Source organism: Capricornis sumatraensis, chromosome 22 (assembly GCF_032405125.1).
Source record: "Capricornis sumatraensis isolate serow.1 chromosome 22, serow.2, whole genome shotgun sequence".
Classification (NCBI taxonomy): domain Eukaryota; kingdom Metazoa; phylum Chordata; class Mammalia; order Artiodactyla; family Bovidae; genus Capricornis; species Capricornis sumatraensis.
Window position 1 is genome coordinate 32005877 of NC_091090.1, and position 18619 is coordinate 32024495.

Genomic DNA, 18619 nt, shown 5'->3' on the forward strand with positions numbered 1-18619 from the left:
TGGTCCAGTTCTCAAGGGGGATGTGTGAGGCAGAAATGGAATGTAATAGTTACACTATGGTGAGACCTATTAGGATAATATAAGTCCACCAACCGCCGTGAAACACTTAGGATACATGGGAAATAGGGGAAAGTACCAGAACACAGAGAAGACTAAAGGCAAGGCTTTGCTGCGAAAGTGACATTTGAGCTAAAAGGATGGATAGGAGTTGGATCACAACACTAGGGGCAACGTCCTAAGGAGCTGGCTAAGGCCTGCAGATGTGAGAGAACGAGGACAGTGTGTTCAGAGATTAAGGAGAAGGTCCATGTTGTAGAACCACAGGCTTGGACAGGGTGGGGATGGGACACACATTTCAGGAGATGAGGTTCTGATCGTTGAGGGTCTTGCTAAGGAGTTTAGATATATTTTATCCTATGGGTATGGAAAACCATCAAAGAATATTAAACAGGAAGAGACATTATCTGAGTGAAAGTCACTCAGTCTTGTCTGACTCTACAGTCCCTGGAATTCTCCAGGCCACAGTACTGGAGTGTGTAGCCTTTCTCTTCTCCAGGGGATCTTCCCAACCCAGGGGTTGAACCCAGGTCTCCCACATTGCAGGGAGATTCTTCACCAGCTGAGCCACAAGGGAAGCCCCATTATCTGAGTGATCTTTGACAAATCTGTTACTCCATCCCTGTTGCAGTTTCTTTATCTGAGAAATAGAAAGTAAAATAAGGAGTTTTCTGGCAGTCCAGTGGTTAGGACTCCGTGCTTCCACTACAGGGGGCAGGGGATCAATCCCTGGTTAGGGAACTAAGATCCCACATGCTGTGTGGACTTAGTTGGGGCATGTGGGCTATAGTTCCCTAACCCGGCGTTACACCCTGGCCCCCTGCATTGGGAGCACAGAGTCTTAGCCACTGGACTGCCAGAGAAGTCTCTCAACTGAGTTTTTGTTTGTTTTGTTTGTTTGTTTTTTTTTTTTTTGGTTTTTTGGCCATGCAGGATCTTAGTTCCCTGACCAGGGATGGAACCTGCACCCCCCCAGCAGTGGAAGTGCAGAGTCTTAACCACTGGACAACCAGCGAAGACCCTTATATTTCTGTACTTGGAACTCTGTTACATTTCTTTCTTATTCTGTGTCATGGTCAGAGATATTTCTTAAATGCTTCAGAGGAATAACAACAGAATGATTGGCAGAAAGAGAAGCATCAGCCTCCATAGCTATCCAGGAGACTGCAGTAACCAGTCTCCTCCCTGAGGCTGTGTGTGTGAGCCACTGAAGGAAGGGATAATGTGTTTTTTTCCCAGATCATGGAAGACACCCAGATTTTAAACTGGGAAGTTGAAGAAGAGGAGGAGGTTGCAGAGAGCCCCAATGAATCTCTGGGGTATAGCTTGGAGCCCCTAGCACAGCTGCATATCTTCAGTAGTTCCTATGGACCAGAAAAAGGTCAGGAGTAATTTCGTGCTAAAGTACTGGCCTCTTATTTCTGTGGGGAGGTAATAGGATGATTGCAAGCTTAGATATGCATCTGTGAAATCTGAAAAAAATGTCTTACTGGGGATGTAAAAGTGGGGATGATTATCTCATTGCTCCAGGCAAGGAACCTGGACTCCATGGGGGTGATTTTACTTTGTTAGGAGAAGATGAAGGAATTCGAATTCAGATAAAAATCCAGTGAGGTCTGGAAATGGAAGGTGGTGATGTTTTCCACATCAGTGTGAATGTACTTGATGTCACTGTGCTATACATTTAAAAATTGGCTGAACGGTAAATTTACGTATGCTGTGCTGTGCTTAGTCGCTCAGTCGTTTCTGACTCTTTGTGACCCTATAGACTGTAGCCCGCTAGACTCTTGTCCATAAAATCTGCATGCAAGAATACTGGAGTGGGTTGCCATGCCCTCCTCCAGGGGATCGTCCCAACCCAGGGATCGAACCTAGGTCTCCCACATTGCAGGCGGATTGTTTCTAGTCTGAGCCACCAGGGAAGCCCAAGAATACTGGAGAGAGTAGTCTATCCCTTCTCCAGGGGAGCTTCCTGACCCAGGGATCAAACCGGCATCTCTTGCATTGCAGGCAGATTCTTTACCAGTTGAGCTACCTGGGAAGCCCAAATTTTATATATATTTTACCACAATAGAAACAGTCCAGTGTAGATGGATGGAATGTTGACTATGAATAATGCATTGCACATATTCTTTATTAGCTAGTTATTCTAGGGCCTTTTATTTTTCTAATGCGTGGGGGGGACCTTGAGTGAGTCGTGGGGAACTTAACAAATGTTTTTCTTAATAGCAAGTTAGGAGTATGGCTTTGGAACTCACCTACCTCTCTAATTCTTAGACTTCCCACTCTACCTTGGAAAGAACATGATAGGCCGAATGCCTGATTGCTCTGTGGCCCTGCCCTTTTCATCAATCTCCAAACAACATGCAGTGATTGAAATCTCTGCCTGGGACAAGGCGCCTGTCCTCCGGGATTGCGGGAGCCTCAATGGCACTCAAATCCTGCGGCCTCCTAAGGTCCTGAGCCCTGGGGTGAGTCATCGTTTGCGGGACCGGGAGTTGATTCTCTTTGCTGACTTGCCCTGCCAGTACCATCGCTTGGATGTCCCCCGGCCTTTTGTCTCCCGGGGCCCTCTAACTGTAGAGGAGACACCCAGGGTACAGGGAGGAACTCAACCCCCCAGGCTTCTGTTGGCTGAGGACTCAGAGGAAGAAGTAGGTAAGTTTGTGTATCAGGAGGGTGGGTGAGGAGACAGGGACGGTGAGTGTAAAACTCTCCACTTACTCATTTCTACTCATGACAGATTCCCTTTTGGACAAGTGTGTGGTGAAAGGACCAAGGACCTCCTCTTCGGCAACAGTCGTTCCAGAGAGGTGAGTGTCCAAAGGGCCAGGCATCTGAGTCTTCAAATGGATGAGGAAGCAGGGGCTGGAGGAGCCATCTCTGGGAGAGCTAATTACCATCAAAGTCTGGGCTGGGGAACCACACATACTCCTTCACTCAACTGAATTTTTACTGAGCATCTCATGGGCCAACTAGAGAATTAATTGCTGGAGACAGAACAGCAAGTACTACCTTGCATCTGCTCTCAAGGAGTTCCTACTTGAGTGGAATATCCCTTCTGGGGGAATCGATTCTATAGGTTTCTTCTCTTCTCTTCCCTTCACAGTGATGAAGAAGGGCCTTCCCCTGCCCCAGATGGGCCCGGGCCACCTTCTGCCTTCAACTTGAACAGCGACACGGATGAGGAAGAAAGTCAGGAATCAGGAGCAGGGGAGGCCTCTTCAGCTGCCAGAAGAGGTACCGCTGCAGAGACGGAACAGCCTGAACCTGTCACAGCCGAGATCCAGATTGAGAAGGATCAGTATTCCGTGAAGGAGAGGAACAGGGACACAGAAATCGAGAGGGATGTGAGGAATGGGGTGGTTCCAACTGGAGTGATTCTGGAGAGGAGCCAGCCTTCTGGGGAGGACAGTGACACAGATGTGAGTGATGAGAGTGGGCCTCGAAGAAGGCTTGTTGGGGTCCGTCCGAAAAGGGCCTGGTCTTGTAACTTCAAAGACAGTGATACCGATGGAGAGGACGAGGGGATCCCTGCTACCCCAGCAGTGGTTCCCATGAAGGAGAGGCAGATCTTCCACGAAGCTGGTACACAGAGCCCCCAGGCACCTGGTGTGGCACGTCGGCAGGAGAGGCCAGCTGATGGTGATACAGATATAGAGAAGGGGGAGGCCCCCCTGGACAGAAGCCAAGCCTCTGTGGTGATTGACAGCAATACAGACGATGAGGAAGAAGTCTCAGCAGCACTGACACTGGCACGTCTAAGAGAGAGCCAGGCTGGTAAGTGGAACCGAGATCCAGATGCAGAAGAGACCAGGGCCCAACCTGTGGCCCTTCTGGAGCGAAGCCAGGCCTCTGCTGGGGGAGACAGTGACACAGATGTGGAGGAAGAGGGGCTCCCAGTGGAAAGGAGGGGAATGGTTCCCAAGGGTTACATGGACAGGGAATATTCAAAAAAGAGCCAGCACCCTCCCAGGGACAGTGATACAGAGGGGAAGGAAGATGAGAGCTCACCGGGGGTCCACCTGGAGAGAAGCCAGGCCTCTGCACAAGTGGAGGATGAGGTCCCACTGGGGCCAGCTGTTGCACTTCCGGAGAAGCGTCAGGTACAAGGCATAGTGTGGCCACATCACACCGATGCGAAGGCAGAAGGGGACCCGGCACAGCTCCCCGTGCTGCATCTAGAGGAAGCCCGGCCTCCTCTAGTTGGGGACTGTGAACTAGATTCGGAGAACACATCTGGTGTCAGAAAGAGCCAGCTTCCGGTGGAAAAAGATGCTGGGACCACGTGGGCTGCAGCCGTTCCTGAACAGGACAGAGCAGTTGCCATCAGGACCCAGGGTGGGTCATCCACGGCACCAGGGGAGCAAGACCTTCTCCCAGTCTCAAGGAAGACCTAGCAGATATGGTGGTGGACATAGGCACTCCAGGGGAGCCCCAACCGCAGAGAGAGGGGGCCCAGACCACTACAGGAAGGGAGAGAGAACCACATGGGAATAGGGCCACAGACTCTGGAGACAACCTCCACGGTAAGTGCTGGCCTTTCTTCCTCCCTGGAGGCCTGCGATAAAGAATGCTTCTTGCTTCTAGCATGTCTTAGTTCATGTGAGCTGCTATAACAAAAGACCATAGACTGGGTAGCTTATAAAACAACAGAAGTTTATTTTTCACAGTTCTAAATGCTGGGAAGTCTAAGATCAAGACACCAGCAAATTCAGTATCTGATGAGGCCCTGCATCTTATAGATAGCCGTCTTCTCATTATGTCTTCACATGGCAAAAGGGCCCAAGGGAGCTCTCTGGAGTCTTTCTCTCATTTTTTCTAAATGACTTCATTTATTTTTGGCTGTGCTGGGTCTTCCTTGCTGCGCTGGCTTTTCTCTAGTTATGTGGAGCCAAGGCTACTCTCTAGTTGTAGTACACTGACTTCTCATTGCAGTGGTTTCTCTTGTTGAGTATGGGCTCTAGAGCTCAGGCTCAGTAGTTGTGGTACACAGGCTTAGTTGCTCCAGGGCATGTGGGATCTTCCTGGATCAGGGCTTGAACCTGTGTCTTCTGCATTGGCAGGCAGATTCTTTATCACTGAGCCACGGCTGAGCCTGCACTAATACCATTCATGCAGGCTGCGCCCTCATGACCTAGTCACCTCCCAGTCACCTCCTAATGCCCTCACATTGGAAATTAGGTTTCAACATAAGAATATTTGGGGAGACACAGATTCAGGCTATTGCATAGGATTGGGGCTGTGGAGAGAACTGTAGAGAAAAGGAGTTAGGATCAGCTCTGGTTTTTTAATTATCCTGCATTCCTCCCCACCAGATTCTGAAGATCTGGACCTACCAGCTACCCAGTGCTTTGTAGACAGACAGAATCAGAGCCTGGAAGGTGAGGCCATCTTTGTTGTGGATACTGGTACAAGCAGGAGCTGGGAGATTAGATTGGTGGTCCTTGAAGGATGTGAAGGCTGGCATAGGCAGCAGAGAAGACTGGGAATGGGCCCTCAGAGTTCTGTGGAGGAGCACTGCTCAGGCCATGCTTTTTTGTGTAGCAGCCCCCAGCATGGAGGATGAGCCCACCCAGGCCTTCCTGTTTCCTCTGCCCCAAGAGCCTGGCCCTTCCTGTTGCAGCTCCCAGGCCACAGGTATGAGAAACTCACGCCTCTTCCGTGCCCTTAACTTGGCATCCTTATTTCCCCTCTGTCCAGTTCAGTTCAGTTCAGTCGCTCAGTCGTGTCCAACTCTTTGCGACCCCATGAATCGCAGCACGCCAGGCCTCCCTGTCCATCACCAACTCCCGGAGTTCACTCAGACTCACGTCCATCGAGTCAGTGATGCCATCCAGCCATCTCATCCTCTGTCGTTCCCTTCTCCTCCTGCCCCCAATCCCTCCCAGCATCAGAGTTTTTTCCAATGAGTCAACTCTTCGAATGAGGTGGCCAAAGTACTGGAGTCTCAGCTTTAGCATCATTCCTTCCAAAGCCTGTCTTTATAGCCTTTGACATTTTTTTGCTGATGTTCCTCCATCTCAGCAGAAAAGAATGCTACATTAAGTCAGACCCAGAGAGCAACTACTCTAGCAACTAGCTTATTTTAATTTATGCATTTGGTTGCACGAGGTCTTAGTGGTGGCACACAGGGTCTTTAGTTGCAGCACGAGGACTCTTTACTTGCAGCATGTCGGATCTAGTTCCCTGACCGGGGATCAAACCTGGTCCTCCTACATTGGAGCTCAGAGTCTTAGCCACTGGACCACCAGTGAAATGTTATGGCTCTCTTCCTTATTCCCAGCTTTCCTTTAATAACTCACTTAAATTTATTATGCATGAATTTGTCTTAATCTTTTCTCAAGCTGTTACCTCTTCAACCTACATCCCTCTCTCTCTGACTCTGCTTCCAGGTTCCTTGGATGAGTCATGGGAGGTCTTGGCGACACAGCCATTCTGTCCGAGAGAGTCTGAGGCCTCCGAGACCCAAACCGTTGTCACCCTCCTTGACACCCGTGCATCTTGCCCCCCTCCATCTAGGACAGCACAGCAAGAGCAACATCCAGAGAGCCCAGGGATGGAAGGCAGAGAGATGCAGACTGTGGAGAAAGAAATGGGTACCCCAAGAGAAGCAGCAGAGAGGGTGATCCCTGAGGGAGGGCCACCGCAGGAGGAAACCAAGAAACTGCCCTCGGAAGGAGAGAGGGAAGATGTGACGGGAGAGGAAGAATTAATCGGGGGGATACAGGGCAGAGGAAAAAATCAGGTGTTAGCTAGAGATACTCAGAGCCAAGAATCTGACAAAAAAGTGAGAAGTGCAAGTTCTGGAAGGGGAATGGAGATTGTAAAGGTAGAAATTGAGACACCCAAGGAAACACAGGAGAAAGAGAGAGAAAAGCAGACTCTCGCAGGGGAAATATTTGAGAGTGAAGCAGGGAAACTGGTAGAGAGAGAGAGTGAGGCAGATGGGTTAGAAGTCAAGGGACCCCAAGAGCTACTGGACAGAAGCCCACAGATGGGGGAGACAGAGGCGGGGGACCAGGACCAGAAAGGCCAAGCCTCTGGTCCGCCATCAGAGCTTGGAGCAGGGGCAGGAGACCTTCAGGGACTTGCTTCAGACCCAGTAGCTTCTGGGAGCCAGGCAGGTGGAGGAAGGGGAGCCCCAGGGAGCCCCAGGAAGCAGCAGAGAGGTAAGTGAAGGTAGAGGGGAGCCCAAAGTGGTCCACATCCCAATGGTAATTGACCCCTAGGTGACTGACTGCTTAGACCTCAGCTGCTTGTCTCTCCCTCTGTCCAGGTGACTTGAATTGCGAGATGCCACCTGCTCAGAAGGCTTCCAGGGTGAGAACTGCTGTCTCTACCCCCACCCCACTCCACAGGTCATCTCTCCATCTCCTGCACAGCCCCTTCCCCTGACCTTGCTTTCATCTACTCCTTTCCTTTTCTTATTACTTTTCTTCCATTTTCACTGCTCCTTAGTTAGCTTCTGTTTACCTTGACACCGGTTATTTTCCATATCTATTTCCCACGTTCTGTCTTCCTCTGCCTGTCTCAGAACATTCCTTTTTTCATGTCCCTTTCCTCCCTTCTTTCTCCCAACCATCCTCTTTATTACTGTTGTCCATATATGGCCTTTTGGGGCGAGGTCTTTGGGAAAGAGAAAATTCCAGTTCTAATGGAACTAATAAAATTCTAATTCCAGTCTAATGGAACAAACAGAAAGAGAAGTGCCATGAGCACACTGTCTAAACAAGTAGTGAGAACAATATTCAAGTCCCCTCTCCCTTCTCTCTGCCTCTTCTTCACTGGCTTCCCTTTCTCCCCAGGGTGATCAGGAATCCCCAGATGCTTGTCTGCCTCCTGCAGCGCCTGAAGCCTCAGCCGCACTCCCAAATTCCCTCATCTCTCAGATCCAAAAACATCCCACACCTCAGTCCCTCCTTTTTCCCTCTCCAGCTCCTTTAGAACTGCCTATTCCCAGGACCAGACAAAATGAGACTCAGGAAGCTCCAGAGACTCCCTTCTCCTCAGAGCTGAACTCTGTCCACCCAGAACCCAAAGTCAGGCTCCAGGCGTCCTCTCCAGTTTCTTCTCTACCCCTTGAGCCCCACCCTACCACCCCCACAGGCCAGCCTATTGCCCTTGAACCCATATCTGGGGTCTCTCGGAGCAGGACACGTAGTTCCTTTGATGTAACTGCCTCATCAGTGGTCCCCACAGCCGTTGCACTGCAGCCATCCACCTCCACAGACGCGCCTGTCATCCCTAAGCCCACACTTCGGGCCCCTCGGGGCAGGGCACAGAGGTCTTCTGTCAAAACCCCTGAACCCAATGTCCCCACCAACCAGCCTGTTGCCCCTGAGCTCACAGCTGTGGCAACTCGGGGCAGGGCACAGAGGTCTTCTGTCAAGACTCCCAAACCAGATAACCCCACAACACCCAAGCCCCAGCCTTCCACTTCCACAGACCAGCCTGTCACCCCCAAATCCACATCTCGGGCCCCTCGGGGCAGGACACCTAGGTCTTCTGCCAAGACTCTTGAACCAGCTGTCCCCACAGCCTCTGAGCTCCAGCCTGCTTCCCCTAAAGACCAGCCTGTTGCTCCTGAGCTCACATCTAGAGCCACTCGGGGCAGGACACAGAGGTCTTCTATCAAGACTTCCAAACCAGATATGCCCACAACCCCCGAGCCCCAGCCTTCCACTCCCACAGACCAGCCTGTCACCCCCAAACCCACGTCTCGGGCCCCTCGGGGCAGGACACCTAGGTCTTCCGCCAAGACTCCTGAACCAGTTGTCTCCACAGCCTCTCAGCTCCAGCCTTCTGCCCTCACAGATCAGCCTGTCACTCCTGAGCTCACATCTAGGGCTACTCGGGGCCGGGCACAGAGGTCCTCTGTCAAAACCCCTGATTCAGTTACCACCACAACACCTGAGCTCCAGCCTTCCACCTCCACAGACCAGCTTGTCACCCCCAAACGCACATCTCGGGCCCCTCGAGGCAGGACACGTAGGTTGTCTGCCAAGACTCCTGAACCAGTTGTTCCCACAGCCTCTGAGCTCCAGCCTTCTGCCCCTGCAGACCAGCCTGTTGGTCCTTGGGCCACTCAGTGTAGAGGACATAGGTCTTCTGTCAAGACCCCAGAACCAGTTGTCCCCACAGTCCCTGAACCTCAGCCTTCCACTTCTAAAGACCAGTCTGTCACTCCTGAGCCCACATCTCAGGCCACTGAGAGCCAAACACATAGGTCTTCCGTCAAGACATCCCAGCCAACGGAACCCACAGCCCCTGACCTCAAACCTTCCTCCCCCACAGACCAGCCTGTCACTCCCAAGGTCATAGCTCAGGGTGGTCCAAGCAGGACAGGAAGGGCTTCCACAGCAAGTGCTGTGCTGGTTCCTACTACCCCTGAATTCCAGTCTCCAGTCCCGTCAGAACAGCCTCTTCCCCCTGACCCCATCCCCGAAGTCAACTGCAGCAGGAGGCTGAGGGCCACTAGGAAACATGGGTCTCCCACAGCTCATGTTCATGAGCCCTGCACCGTACCCCCTGAACCTAACTCCCGCTCTTCAAGGAACCAAAGACATGGGTCAGTGAAAGCAGCCAAGCCCCTTAGCACCATTCCTGAGCCTGCCTTTGCCCAGCTCCCCGAGGCACCGCCTCACACTCCCCAGGTGCCAAAGGAGGAGGCAGCAGATGGATCAGGCTTCACCCCAGAGCCCCAGCCTAGGGCCTCTCAAAACCACAAGAGGCCTTCAGCTACTGCACATTCACCTCCACTTCAAAAACGGCTCCAGAGAGGGAGAGTCCCTCAGAAGGCAGCATCCCTTAAGGAGGAAGAAGAAAATCCAGTAGCGAGGCCGAGGAAGGAAGAGGTGAGGAGAGGGCTTGGGGCCACGAAGTTAGGAAAGGGCCTGGGGGCTCGGAAACTTCCACCAAGTTCTCTCTCAATCCCCCAGGGTGTAGTGATTCCAGGTCCAGGCAAGAGAAAGAGGGAGCAGACAGAGGAGGAGTCCCAGGGAAGACCGAGCCGCAGCCTGCGACGGACCAAACCGATCCAGGAGTCCACGGCCCCCAAAGTAGGGGAGAAGGCCCAAGGGGCCTCATGGGAGATGGAGATGTGGGAGGACGGAAGGAGACCCAGGGGATTTAAGGGAGGGGCTGGTTGCTGTACCAGCTCAGGCTAACCCCCTTCACAGGTGCTGTTCACCGGTGTGGTGGATGCCCGGGGAGAGAGGACGGTGCTGGCCCTGGGGGGCAGTTTGGCCAGCTCGGTGGCCGAGGCTTCTCACCTGGTGACTGATCGGATCCGCCGGACGGTCAAGTTTCTCTGTGCCCTGGGCCGGGGTATCCCCATCCTCTCCCTGGCCTGGCTGCATGAGGTGAGAAGCCAGGAGATGGTGACACACACCCGCAGAGACAGTCAGGTGAGGCTCTAAGAAGTGGTGGGAGGAGCGTGGCTACAGGAAAATGAGGTTAGTGAACCAGAAGGCTTCATTCCCTGAGCTCCCTACTGTAAACTCTAGACAGAAAAGCTGTGTGAAGGGCTGGGCTGAGCTTTGGTGCTGACTGTTACCGTTCTTAGTCCCGCAAGGCAGGCTGCTTCTTGCCCCCGGACGAATATTTGGTGACTGATCCTGAGCAGGAGAAGAACTTCGGCTTCAGCCTTCGGGAGGCCCTGAGCCGAGCTCAGGAGCGAAGGCTGCTGGAGGTGAGGCTGTCTGCTGACCCCTGGTTCAGCCATTTCCCAGCCGTCCACAGCCTCTCAGAGCATCTACTGTCTCCACTGTTTCCTGCCTCCTAGGGCTATGAGATTCACGTGACCCCCGGAGTCCAGCCACCGCCACCTCAGATGGGAGAAATCATCAACTGCTGTGGAGGCGCCATCCTGCCCAGCATGCCTCGGTCCTACAAGGTAGGGGTGGTGTGCTGAGGGTCTGGAGAGGTGGCTGGAATGGGTACAGGTGAGAGGAGAAATGGAGGTGCAGCTGGCAGCACGGAGCAGTGAGAGGCTGGGGAAGTCCTGTGGTACAGAAACGGGTGGAGAAGACGGAAGAAGTCTGCGGATACAAATGGGCTTGTTTTTTCCTATATTTACAGTCTTTTCAAATGTACACAAAGGGAACAACGCAGCGAACCTCCGTATACCAATCACTCAGACTCAACAGACTAATTTAGATGTTGCTGCATTTGCTCTGTTGCTCCCTTTTTTTCTTTTTGTTTCATTTCGTTCACTGAGGTTGTTAAGGGAATCTGTAAACATCATTATTATTTTTTCCTACATACTTAAAATATACATTTGTAAGAAATATGCACATTTCTGTATAATCACATGTCGCTATTAGTCAAAAACAAAATTGTTTCCTGTCACTTTGTCATAGTCCATTAATCAAATTTCTCCAGTCATCTGAAAGTGTCTTTCTACAGTTCAAGTAAGGATTCAAGCAAAGTCCATGTATTGCCACAATTGCTGTATCTCTTGATTCACTTTTAGTCTAGAGCATCCACCCCAACCCACCCAGCCTTTTTTCTGCCACTGACTTCTAGCAGAAACTAGGTCAGTTTTCCTTTAGAATGTCCCATGGTCTGCATTTTTCTGTTATATCATTTACCTTGTTTTTCTATCTTCTGTATTTCCTGTAAATCATAGTTCACTTAAAAAACTTGAACAAATTCAGGTTCAACTTTCTGGCAAGAGTTCTGCATAGACAGTGTGTGCCATGTGACTTCCCATCAGGAAGTATTGTTTTAGTGATGCTCAGAGTGATCAATGAGTCCTGAACCTATTTCTTGGATTCTTTTTCACGCCTGACTTTCTCTTTTCGCTCTTTGTCTTTCTCCAGCCTCAGAGGTTCGTGATCACATGTTCCCAGGACTTTCCTCGATGTGCTGTTCCATATCGGGTTGGGCTGCCTATCCTCTCACCCGAATTCCTGCTGACGGGAGTACTGAAGCAGGAAGTCAAGCCAGAGGCCTTTGCTTTCTCCACTGTGGAAATGTCATCCACCTGAAAACCCCACCCTGGTACCCTTTTCCCTCCCAGACCAATATAGAAAATGTTAGAAATATTCAGAAGAAAGAACTTAGGGCTTTAGAAAAGTTTGGGGTGTCTGATCTGATTTGTCTTGGAACATGTGTGGGACCAAAACAGGCCTTTTGGTAAACAAAGATAGGGAGACTGGGAGCCATGGGTTTTCTTAAATGGCCATTTAAAGTTGGCCAGTCCCAGGCTCAGATGTCTTGTCGCCGCTCATGTTTGGCTGGCCTGCTGTACCGATTGCTTTGTGGCACACAGTGTCTTGCCTCCTGTTTGGAAGCCATTTATTTCTCCTCGTCGTTTCTTTCTGGGACTCTTACTCATCCTGTACAAGATAGTGAAAACAATTTTAGCGTCAGAAACTTGAAAAGATGCTTGGAGTGAGTAAGTTTGAGGGTGGAGTTATGGAACGCTCCTAAAATTTCCTTTCTCCTTACCCCATCTTGTTAGACGCGTCCTTTAGCTTTGATGTTGAGCTAATCTCTGCAATTTTTCTTTTTTTGGCTTGCTTTTCTAGTATTTATAAATTTAAAGCCTAGGCTTAATGTCTGTGATAAATAAATATTCACTCTGTGCCTTATGGTGTAGTGCAGTTTTATTTTTTAAATCTTAAAAGTTGGTTGATTATAAGGATTTGAGGAAATTAGAACCCATATACATTGCTCATGGGAATGTAAAATGATTCATCCTCTCTGGTAAGCAGTTTGATGGTTTCTCAAAAGTTAAATATAGAATTACCATATGATCCAGCAATTCTCCTCATAGATATACAGCCAAAAGAATTAAAACAGATGTTCAAACAAATACTTCGGCACAAATGTTCATATCAACACTTTAGCAAGAGCCGAAAGATGAAAGCACAAATGTTCATCAGCAGATGACTGGATAAACAAAATGTGGCATATCCATACAATGGAGTATTATATTCAGTCATAAAAGGAGATGAGGTACTAATTGTGCTACAGTATTTTGAGGATGAACCTCAAAAGCATTATGCTAAGTTAAAGAAGTCAGACACAAAAAGTCACATTGTATGATTCCACCTGTTGGAAATACACAGAATAGGTAAGTCCACAGAGACAGTAGGCAGTGCTTGTCAAGGGCTTTCGGGGAGGGAAGATGGGGAGTAATTGCTTAACAGGTTCACGGTTTTATTTTGGGGTGAAAAGAAAATGCTTTGGAACTAGATAGAGGTGGTGGTTGCATACATTATGAATGTACTAAATGCCACTGGACTGCTCTCTTTAAAATGATTTTATGTTATGTGAATTTCACTTCAATTAAAAAAAAATACTGATTGGTTTTGTGCACTTTTCTGCAGGTTAAGTTAAGTTTGGAAAACTTTGGTGTAGTAAAAACAGCATTAGCTTTGCCAAACACTGTGCTAGCTTTTAAACATACCCAATCTTGCGACTTCCCTCGTGGTCTAGTGGTTAAGACCTTGTGTTCTCAATGCAGGGGGCATGGGTTCAATCCCTGGTCAGGGAACTGAGATCCCACATGCTGCTGGCCAAATAAAAAATAAAAAAAGAACCATACCCAACCTCACAATATATATTAAGCACAGCCATTGTGGGTGTGGCCCACAGTAGGACCTAGATAAATATTAGTCCCCTTGCCCTACCCAAAGGCTTGTACTGTCTGACGCTGTCTTGAGTCCTTGAGGTTCTGGACTACAGATGAACATTCTTACAGCACCTGCTGCCTCTATAGCCCCACTTACCACTCATGTGCACATCCACTTATGACTGGTAACGTTTAAGTGCCCCAATTCATATTTCTAGAGAAGAGATCTTTTCTTACACTGCCAATGAATCCTACAGCTCATACATAGTACATCATGTAATGTCAATCCATCAGGAGCCTAACAACAAACGATGGCAAGTCAAATTAAGATAATTTGGAGAGAGTTTAATGAAGTGAAAATTAGGAGGCAGAGTGTAGAGCAATCACAAAGTATATTGCAGTATCCCAGTACCCAAAGGTCTGTTGTGACCACCTGTGAACCCAAAAGGTTTGCAAGGATGGAACAGTTATATAGAGAGGCTTCCCTCTAAAGCTGTGATGTTCTTTGATGAGGTACATTCAGGATAGCTTCCTGAGGCAGAAAGCAGGATGGAGAGTGAATCAGGAGGGAACCGTGCTGTCTGGTAGCACAGTTCACAGTAGCTTTGATTCAGAGGAGAATGGGAGTACTGAGTCTCTGGGAGGGGAAAGGAATGTAGAGCCTGTGGCATGCTGTTTGGCAATTTTGTCATCCCTGAGCCCACAGGGAAATCCACAGGGATTTCCTTATTTTAGGAAATTTTCTTTATCTCTTTAGGCCTATGTTTCATCTATCATCTGAAAGAATTAGCTTAATGATCTCTAAGGTCCTTACCAGCTTATGCCTAGCTCCTTAGCTACATGATATTTAGTGGAGAAAAACCTTGCTTTTATTTTGATTTTTAGATGTGAATGTTCATCTGCAGGTATTACAAATAGATCTGTAGGAAAACATTTTGGACAAAAGATCTTAGTGCTTTCTGACTAGTAAGTGGAGTCAAACTAATGAGGTTTCAGACTAAAGTCATAGGTAGTTAATTATCACAAGTTTAACCTACTACAAAAGTTACAACTATAACAAAGTTTTCTATCACAAATATTTTAACATATTGTTACACTCATGGTTACAAAACAGCCAACTTTGGCTGTTTTTGGCATTATTAGACCCAGTCTTTCAGTGTTACAGACAAGTTCTCTGCCCTTGGCAAGTGGAGAGGCACCTTTATAATACATTACAGAATAAGCATTAATTTGTGGTAAAATAGTCACTCTTTTTCACCTAACAAGCTGCAATAGGTGATTCAGAGCTTTGGGTTCTCAGCCTAGGTCAACAGTCTTCCGTTCTCTCACCGCTCATTACTAAAGTGTTAACTGAGGCTCTGTAACCTCTGACTCTGGCTGTTTTCAAGTCAAAGCTGTTAAAGGAAAGGGGGTTGGTTCATAGTGCTGTTCCTCCAAGAACCCTGCAAGAGGGAAATAGTCTTCATTTTGGATGAGAAAACTAACCTAGCTGCAATTCAACCCACGTGAGTGACTGCACAATCTCTGCCCTTTTCATCCCTCACTCGGGATTCTAACACTCCCTTCTGTGACGCGGAGACCGGCGGCTGGGGAAGGGAACCCAGGGGAGCTGCTCCGCAGCTGGGTGTGAGCGAGCTGCGCGTGAGCGAGCTGCGCTCACCGGCCGGAAACCCGGCACAGGCGCGCGGGAGCCCCGCCCACCCCGGGCAGGGTCCCAGGCGGGAGGCGGGGCAGGGGCGGAGCCTGCGGCCGCGGGAATCCCAAACCCGCCCTTTTCCCCACCCCTCCACTTCTTGCCATGGCTCCTGCACTGCTCCTGGTCCCTGCTGCCCTCGCCTCTTTCATCCTGGCCTTTGGCACCGGAGTGGAGTTCGTACGATTTACCTCCCTTCGGCCACTTCTTGGAAGAATCTCGGAGTCTGGCAATCCGGGTGAGCGGGAGGGACGGAGGATGAGTAGGGTAGGGAGGTGGAGCCGGAGCAGAGGGAGCGTGGGGCGGGGCTTGGAGACAAATGACAGGGGAAGTCCTGGAGAGGGAACTAGAGCCTTGAAAGCCGCCGAGACAAGGCCGAGGAGACCGGAGAGCTAAATTAGGAACTCTGGGATTAGCGGTTTGGAGAGGCGGGAGAGTGAGGATTGAGGGGGAGGGAAAGGGCAATGAACAGAAATTCTCAGGAAAGTGCTTCGTAGAGAGGACTATAGAGGGTGTTACAAAGAGGGAGCATTTGGAGAACCGAAACATGAAGGGCACTCCAGCCATGCCTTTCGTGACTGCCCAACAGGAATGTTCTTCCCCAGCTCTGAAAGAAGCATGGCGAAAGGGGGAGAAACAGGGAACAGCAAAGTGAGGTGGGCAAAGCCTAGAGAGGAAGCGATAAGGCTCTTGAAAGCATTAAGGGACATGGCCCGGGGTCCCCAAGAGGAGGTGAAGGTAGAGAGTGTTTCCCACAGTCTTCTTGATCTTTTGTACCTTTTTCCAACTCCCGCTAGATGCCCGCCAGGGATGGCTGGCTGCCCTGCAGGACCAAAGCATCCTTGTCCCGCTGGTTTGGGATCTGGGGCTCCTGTTACTGTTTGTGGGGCAGCACAGCCTCATGGCAACTGAGACCGTGAAGGAATGGATGTCCCGGTACTTTGGGGTCCTTCAGAGGTCACTGTACGTGGCATGCACTGCCCTGGCCTTGCAGGTATGAAGCCCTGGCAGCTGAGTCCTCAAGGGAAACAGCATGTGTGAAGGATGTCATTGATTGGAGCTGCAAGAACCTCAGGCTTCGGATAAAGTGTGGGTTTAGGAGGAGAACTGAGGGTGTTCAGGACTAGTCTCAGCTCCCATTATTTCACGGCACACATTCTCCTTTTTATCAAGAAGTATGTACTGCTTGTCATCCCCTAAGCATGATGTGTGCATTCTCACCTTTGCAACGTCGTTCCTGTTGTCCCACTTGAGAGTGCCTTGGTAACACCTCTTCAGTCTTATCCTTTCTTCAAAAGCACTTCCCTAGATCTCAAGAGAAAGCTTCCCGGTTAGTACTCACCTGTCTCCTCAGTGGGTGCTTGGTATAGGCTATTTTGTGTGCCTATCTGGTCACTCTCATCCATTCTCTAAGTCCTCAGAGTGGAGACAAGTCATTCTTACATCCTTAGGACCCCACCCAGCACCCTCCACATGGTGAACATGCTCATGATAGAGGTGGGGGGAACAGCTGGCCAGCCTGGACTGGAGGCAGCCCCTGGGTCTGGGTCTGTCAAGGGTGGGCTGCTCGGAAACCCAGTTCCTCTTCCTTCCTCAGCTGGTGATGCGGTACTGGGAGCCTGTGCCCAGGGGTCCTGTGTTGTGGGAGGCTCGGGCTGAGCCATGGGCCACTTGGGTGCCCCTCCTCTGCTTTGTCCTCCACGTCATTTCCTGGCTCCTCATCTTCAGCATCCTTCTCGTCTTCGACTACGCAGAGCTCATGGGCCTGAAACAGGTGAGGCTCCCAGATCCCTACCCAAGACATCTGATCCTTTCTAGAATACCTCTTTCCCCTCCAAGGATGTCCCTGTGCCTCCCATTGTCTTCCACCTGCCTCTTGTTTTTGAGCCCTTCACCTCCCTTTCTTATAAGACAGTCTCCCCCCAGCCCTCCCTCAAAGGCTAGGAATCATGGGCTTCTTGGGCCTGGGAAGGTTCATGGGCCAGAGATGAGGGTCAGGGACCTCCAGTCTCAGGAGGGTGGTTCCTGAGCCTGTCATAGAAGGAGGGTGCCCAGGAGGGGAGGAAAGAGGCAGTTAAGTTGTGACAAGGGCTCGACTCCATTCCTAAGCCATTCTCCCTCTGCTAGGTGTACTACCATGTGCTGGGGCTGGGCGAGCCTCTGGCCCTGAAGTCGCCCCGGGCTCTGAGACTCTTCTCCCACCTGCGCCATCCAGTGTGCGTGGAGCTGCTGACAGTGCTATGGGTGGTACCCACCCTGGGCACTGACCGCCTGCTCCTTGCTCTCCTCCTTACCCTCTACCTGGGCCTGGCTCATGGACTGGACCAGCATGATCTCCGCTATCTCCGGAACCAGCTACAAAGAAAACTCCACCTGCTCTCCCGGCCCCAGGATGGGGAGGCCGAGTAAGGGGTTAACCCTGGTTGCAAGCCCTGTACTTCCTCTCTCCCTCCTATCCCAAATTCCCTTAACATCCAGGCCTTGGCTGCTTCAGACCAGAGGCCCAAATCCATGGACTGAAGGAGTGGTCCCTTTCCTTGCTTGAGCCTCCACTCCTTGGTTCCAGCTCCATACTGAATTTCAGCCATTGGACTCCAAGGGCCACTTCTCACCAGCCAGGAAGGAGTAGCTGGGAACTTATCCGTCTTCTCACAGTTCAGGGCTTGACCCTCCGTTAACAATTTCCTCACCAAGAGAAGAGTCTGGCTTGACCACTCCCTTAGCCCTGTTACTACCCTCTGTGCCTCAGGGATCCTTTCTCCACGTCTAGCTCCCTCCCAGGGGCTGGACTGAGGCCCACTGTCTGGCCTTTTCAGCTCCCTAGGCCCCGACCCTAGGCTCCATCCTCCTGAACCTAGTTGAGCGGTTTCTCCCGTTCTTAGCTAAGGTGACTAGAGGCTCCCTGCTTTCCCGAGGAACTCACGCTACAGGAAAATAAAATTCAGTCTGGTTTTTCTACGTGTAGAATGCAGTCTGTCAGTGTCTCTCAAAGCTGCAGGGCTGGCTCTGGGAAAGGCGAGTTACATTGAAGTCTGGGCATCGGCCGCGCCTTCTGGTGACCGCTGGGCGGCGGCCACTCCCCGCGGACCCAGCCCTCCACCCCCTTCCCGGAGCACCCGGTCCCCCTTCCTCCAAATCTCCCAATTTCCTTGCTGCAGACCCAGGGTGGGGACGGGCTGAAACGGAAGAGTGGGGAGACGGTTCGGGTAAGGGAGCGAGCTTCCGAAACCGTTGTCTTCCCAGCCCTGCTCCTGTGGCCGCCCCCTCCCCACGGGCCCCGCAAG

General features: G+C 50.6%; 2 protein-coding genes across 5 annotated transcripts; both read left to right on the forward strand.

Annotated features, from left to right (window-relative positions):
• The first annotated feature begins 1299 nt into the window (after positions 1-1299).
• On the forward strand, positions 1300-12566 carry MDC1 (mediator of DNA damage checkpoint 1). Its single transcript, XM_068994321.1, is given in 15 exon segments — positions 1300-1438; positions 2335-2715; positions 2801-2870; positions 3167-4433; positions 4436-4586; positions 5376-5441; positions 5605-5697; positions 6453-7229; positions 7337-7380; positions 7866-9914; positions 9999-10118; positions 10239-10421; positions 10625-10750; positions 10844-10954; positions 11883-12566. Coding segments are annotated over 15 exon segments (5745 nt in total). The 3' UTR covers positions 12051-12566.
• A 2874-nt stretch (positions 12567-15440) lies between these two features.
• NRM (nurim) lies at positions 15441-18243 on the forward strand. 4 transcript variants are annotated; one of them, XM_068960777.1, is made up of 4 exons: positions 15441-15573; positions 16133-16329; positions 16915-17109; positions 17463-18243. In XM_068960777.1, exons 1-4 carry the CDS (start codon positions 15441-15443, stop codon positions 17742-17744), a joined length of 807 nt encoding a protein of 268 aa, XP_068816878.1. In that variant the 3' UTR covers positions 17745-18243. The 4 variants fall into 4 exon arrangements, with proteins under 4 accessions (XP_068816878.1, XP_068816877.1, XP_068816879.1 ...); XM_068960776.1 differs by having other exon boundaries at positions 16933-17109; XM_068960778.1 differs by lacking the exon at positions 16915-17109.
• The last annotated feature ends 376 nt before the right edge of the window (positions 18244-18619 follow it).

Excerpts from the sequence above, each read along its gene's own strand:
- NRM (XM_068960777.1), top strand. The coding sequence starts at position 15,441 with ATGGCTCCTGCACTGCTCCTGGTCCCTGCTGCCCTCGCCTCTTTCATC. Across the intron at positions 15,574-16,132 it reads CTCGGAGTCTGGCAATCCGG|ATGCCCGCCAGGGATGGCTG; the intron begins GTGAGCGGGAGG and ends AACTCCCGCTAG. Across the intron at positions 16,330-16,914 it reads GCACTGCCCTGGCCTTGCAG|TTCCTCTTCCTTCCTCAGCT; the intron begins GTATGAAGCCCT and ends TCGGAAACCCAG.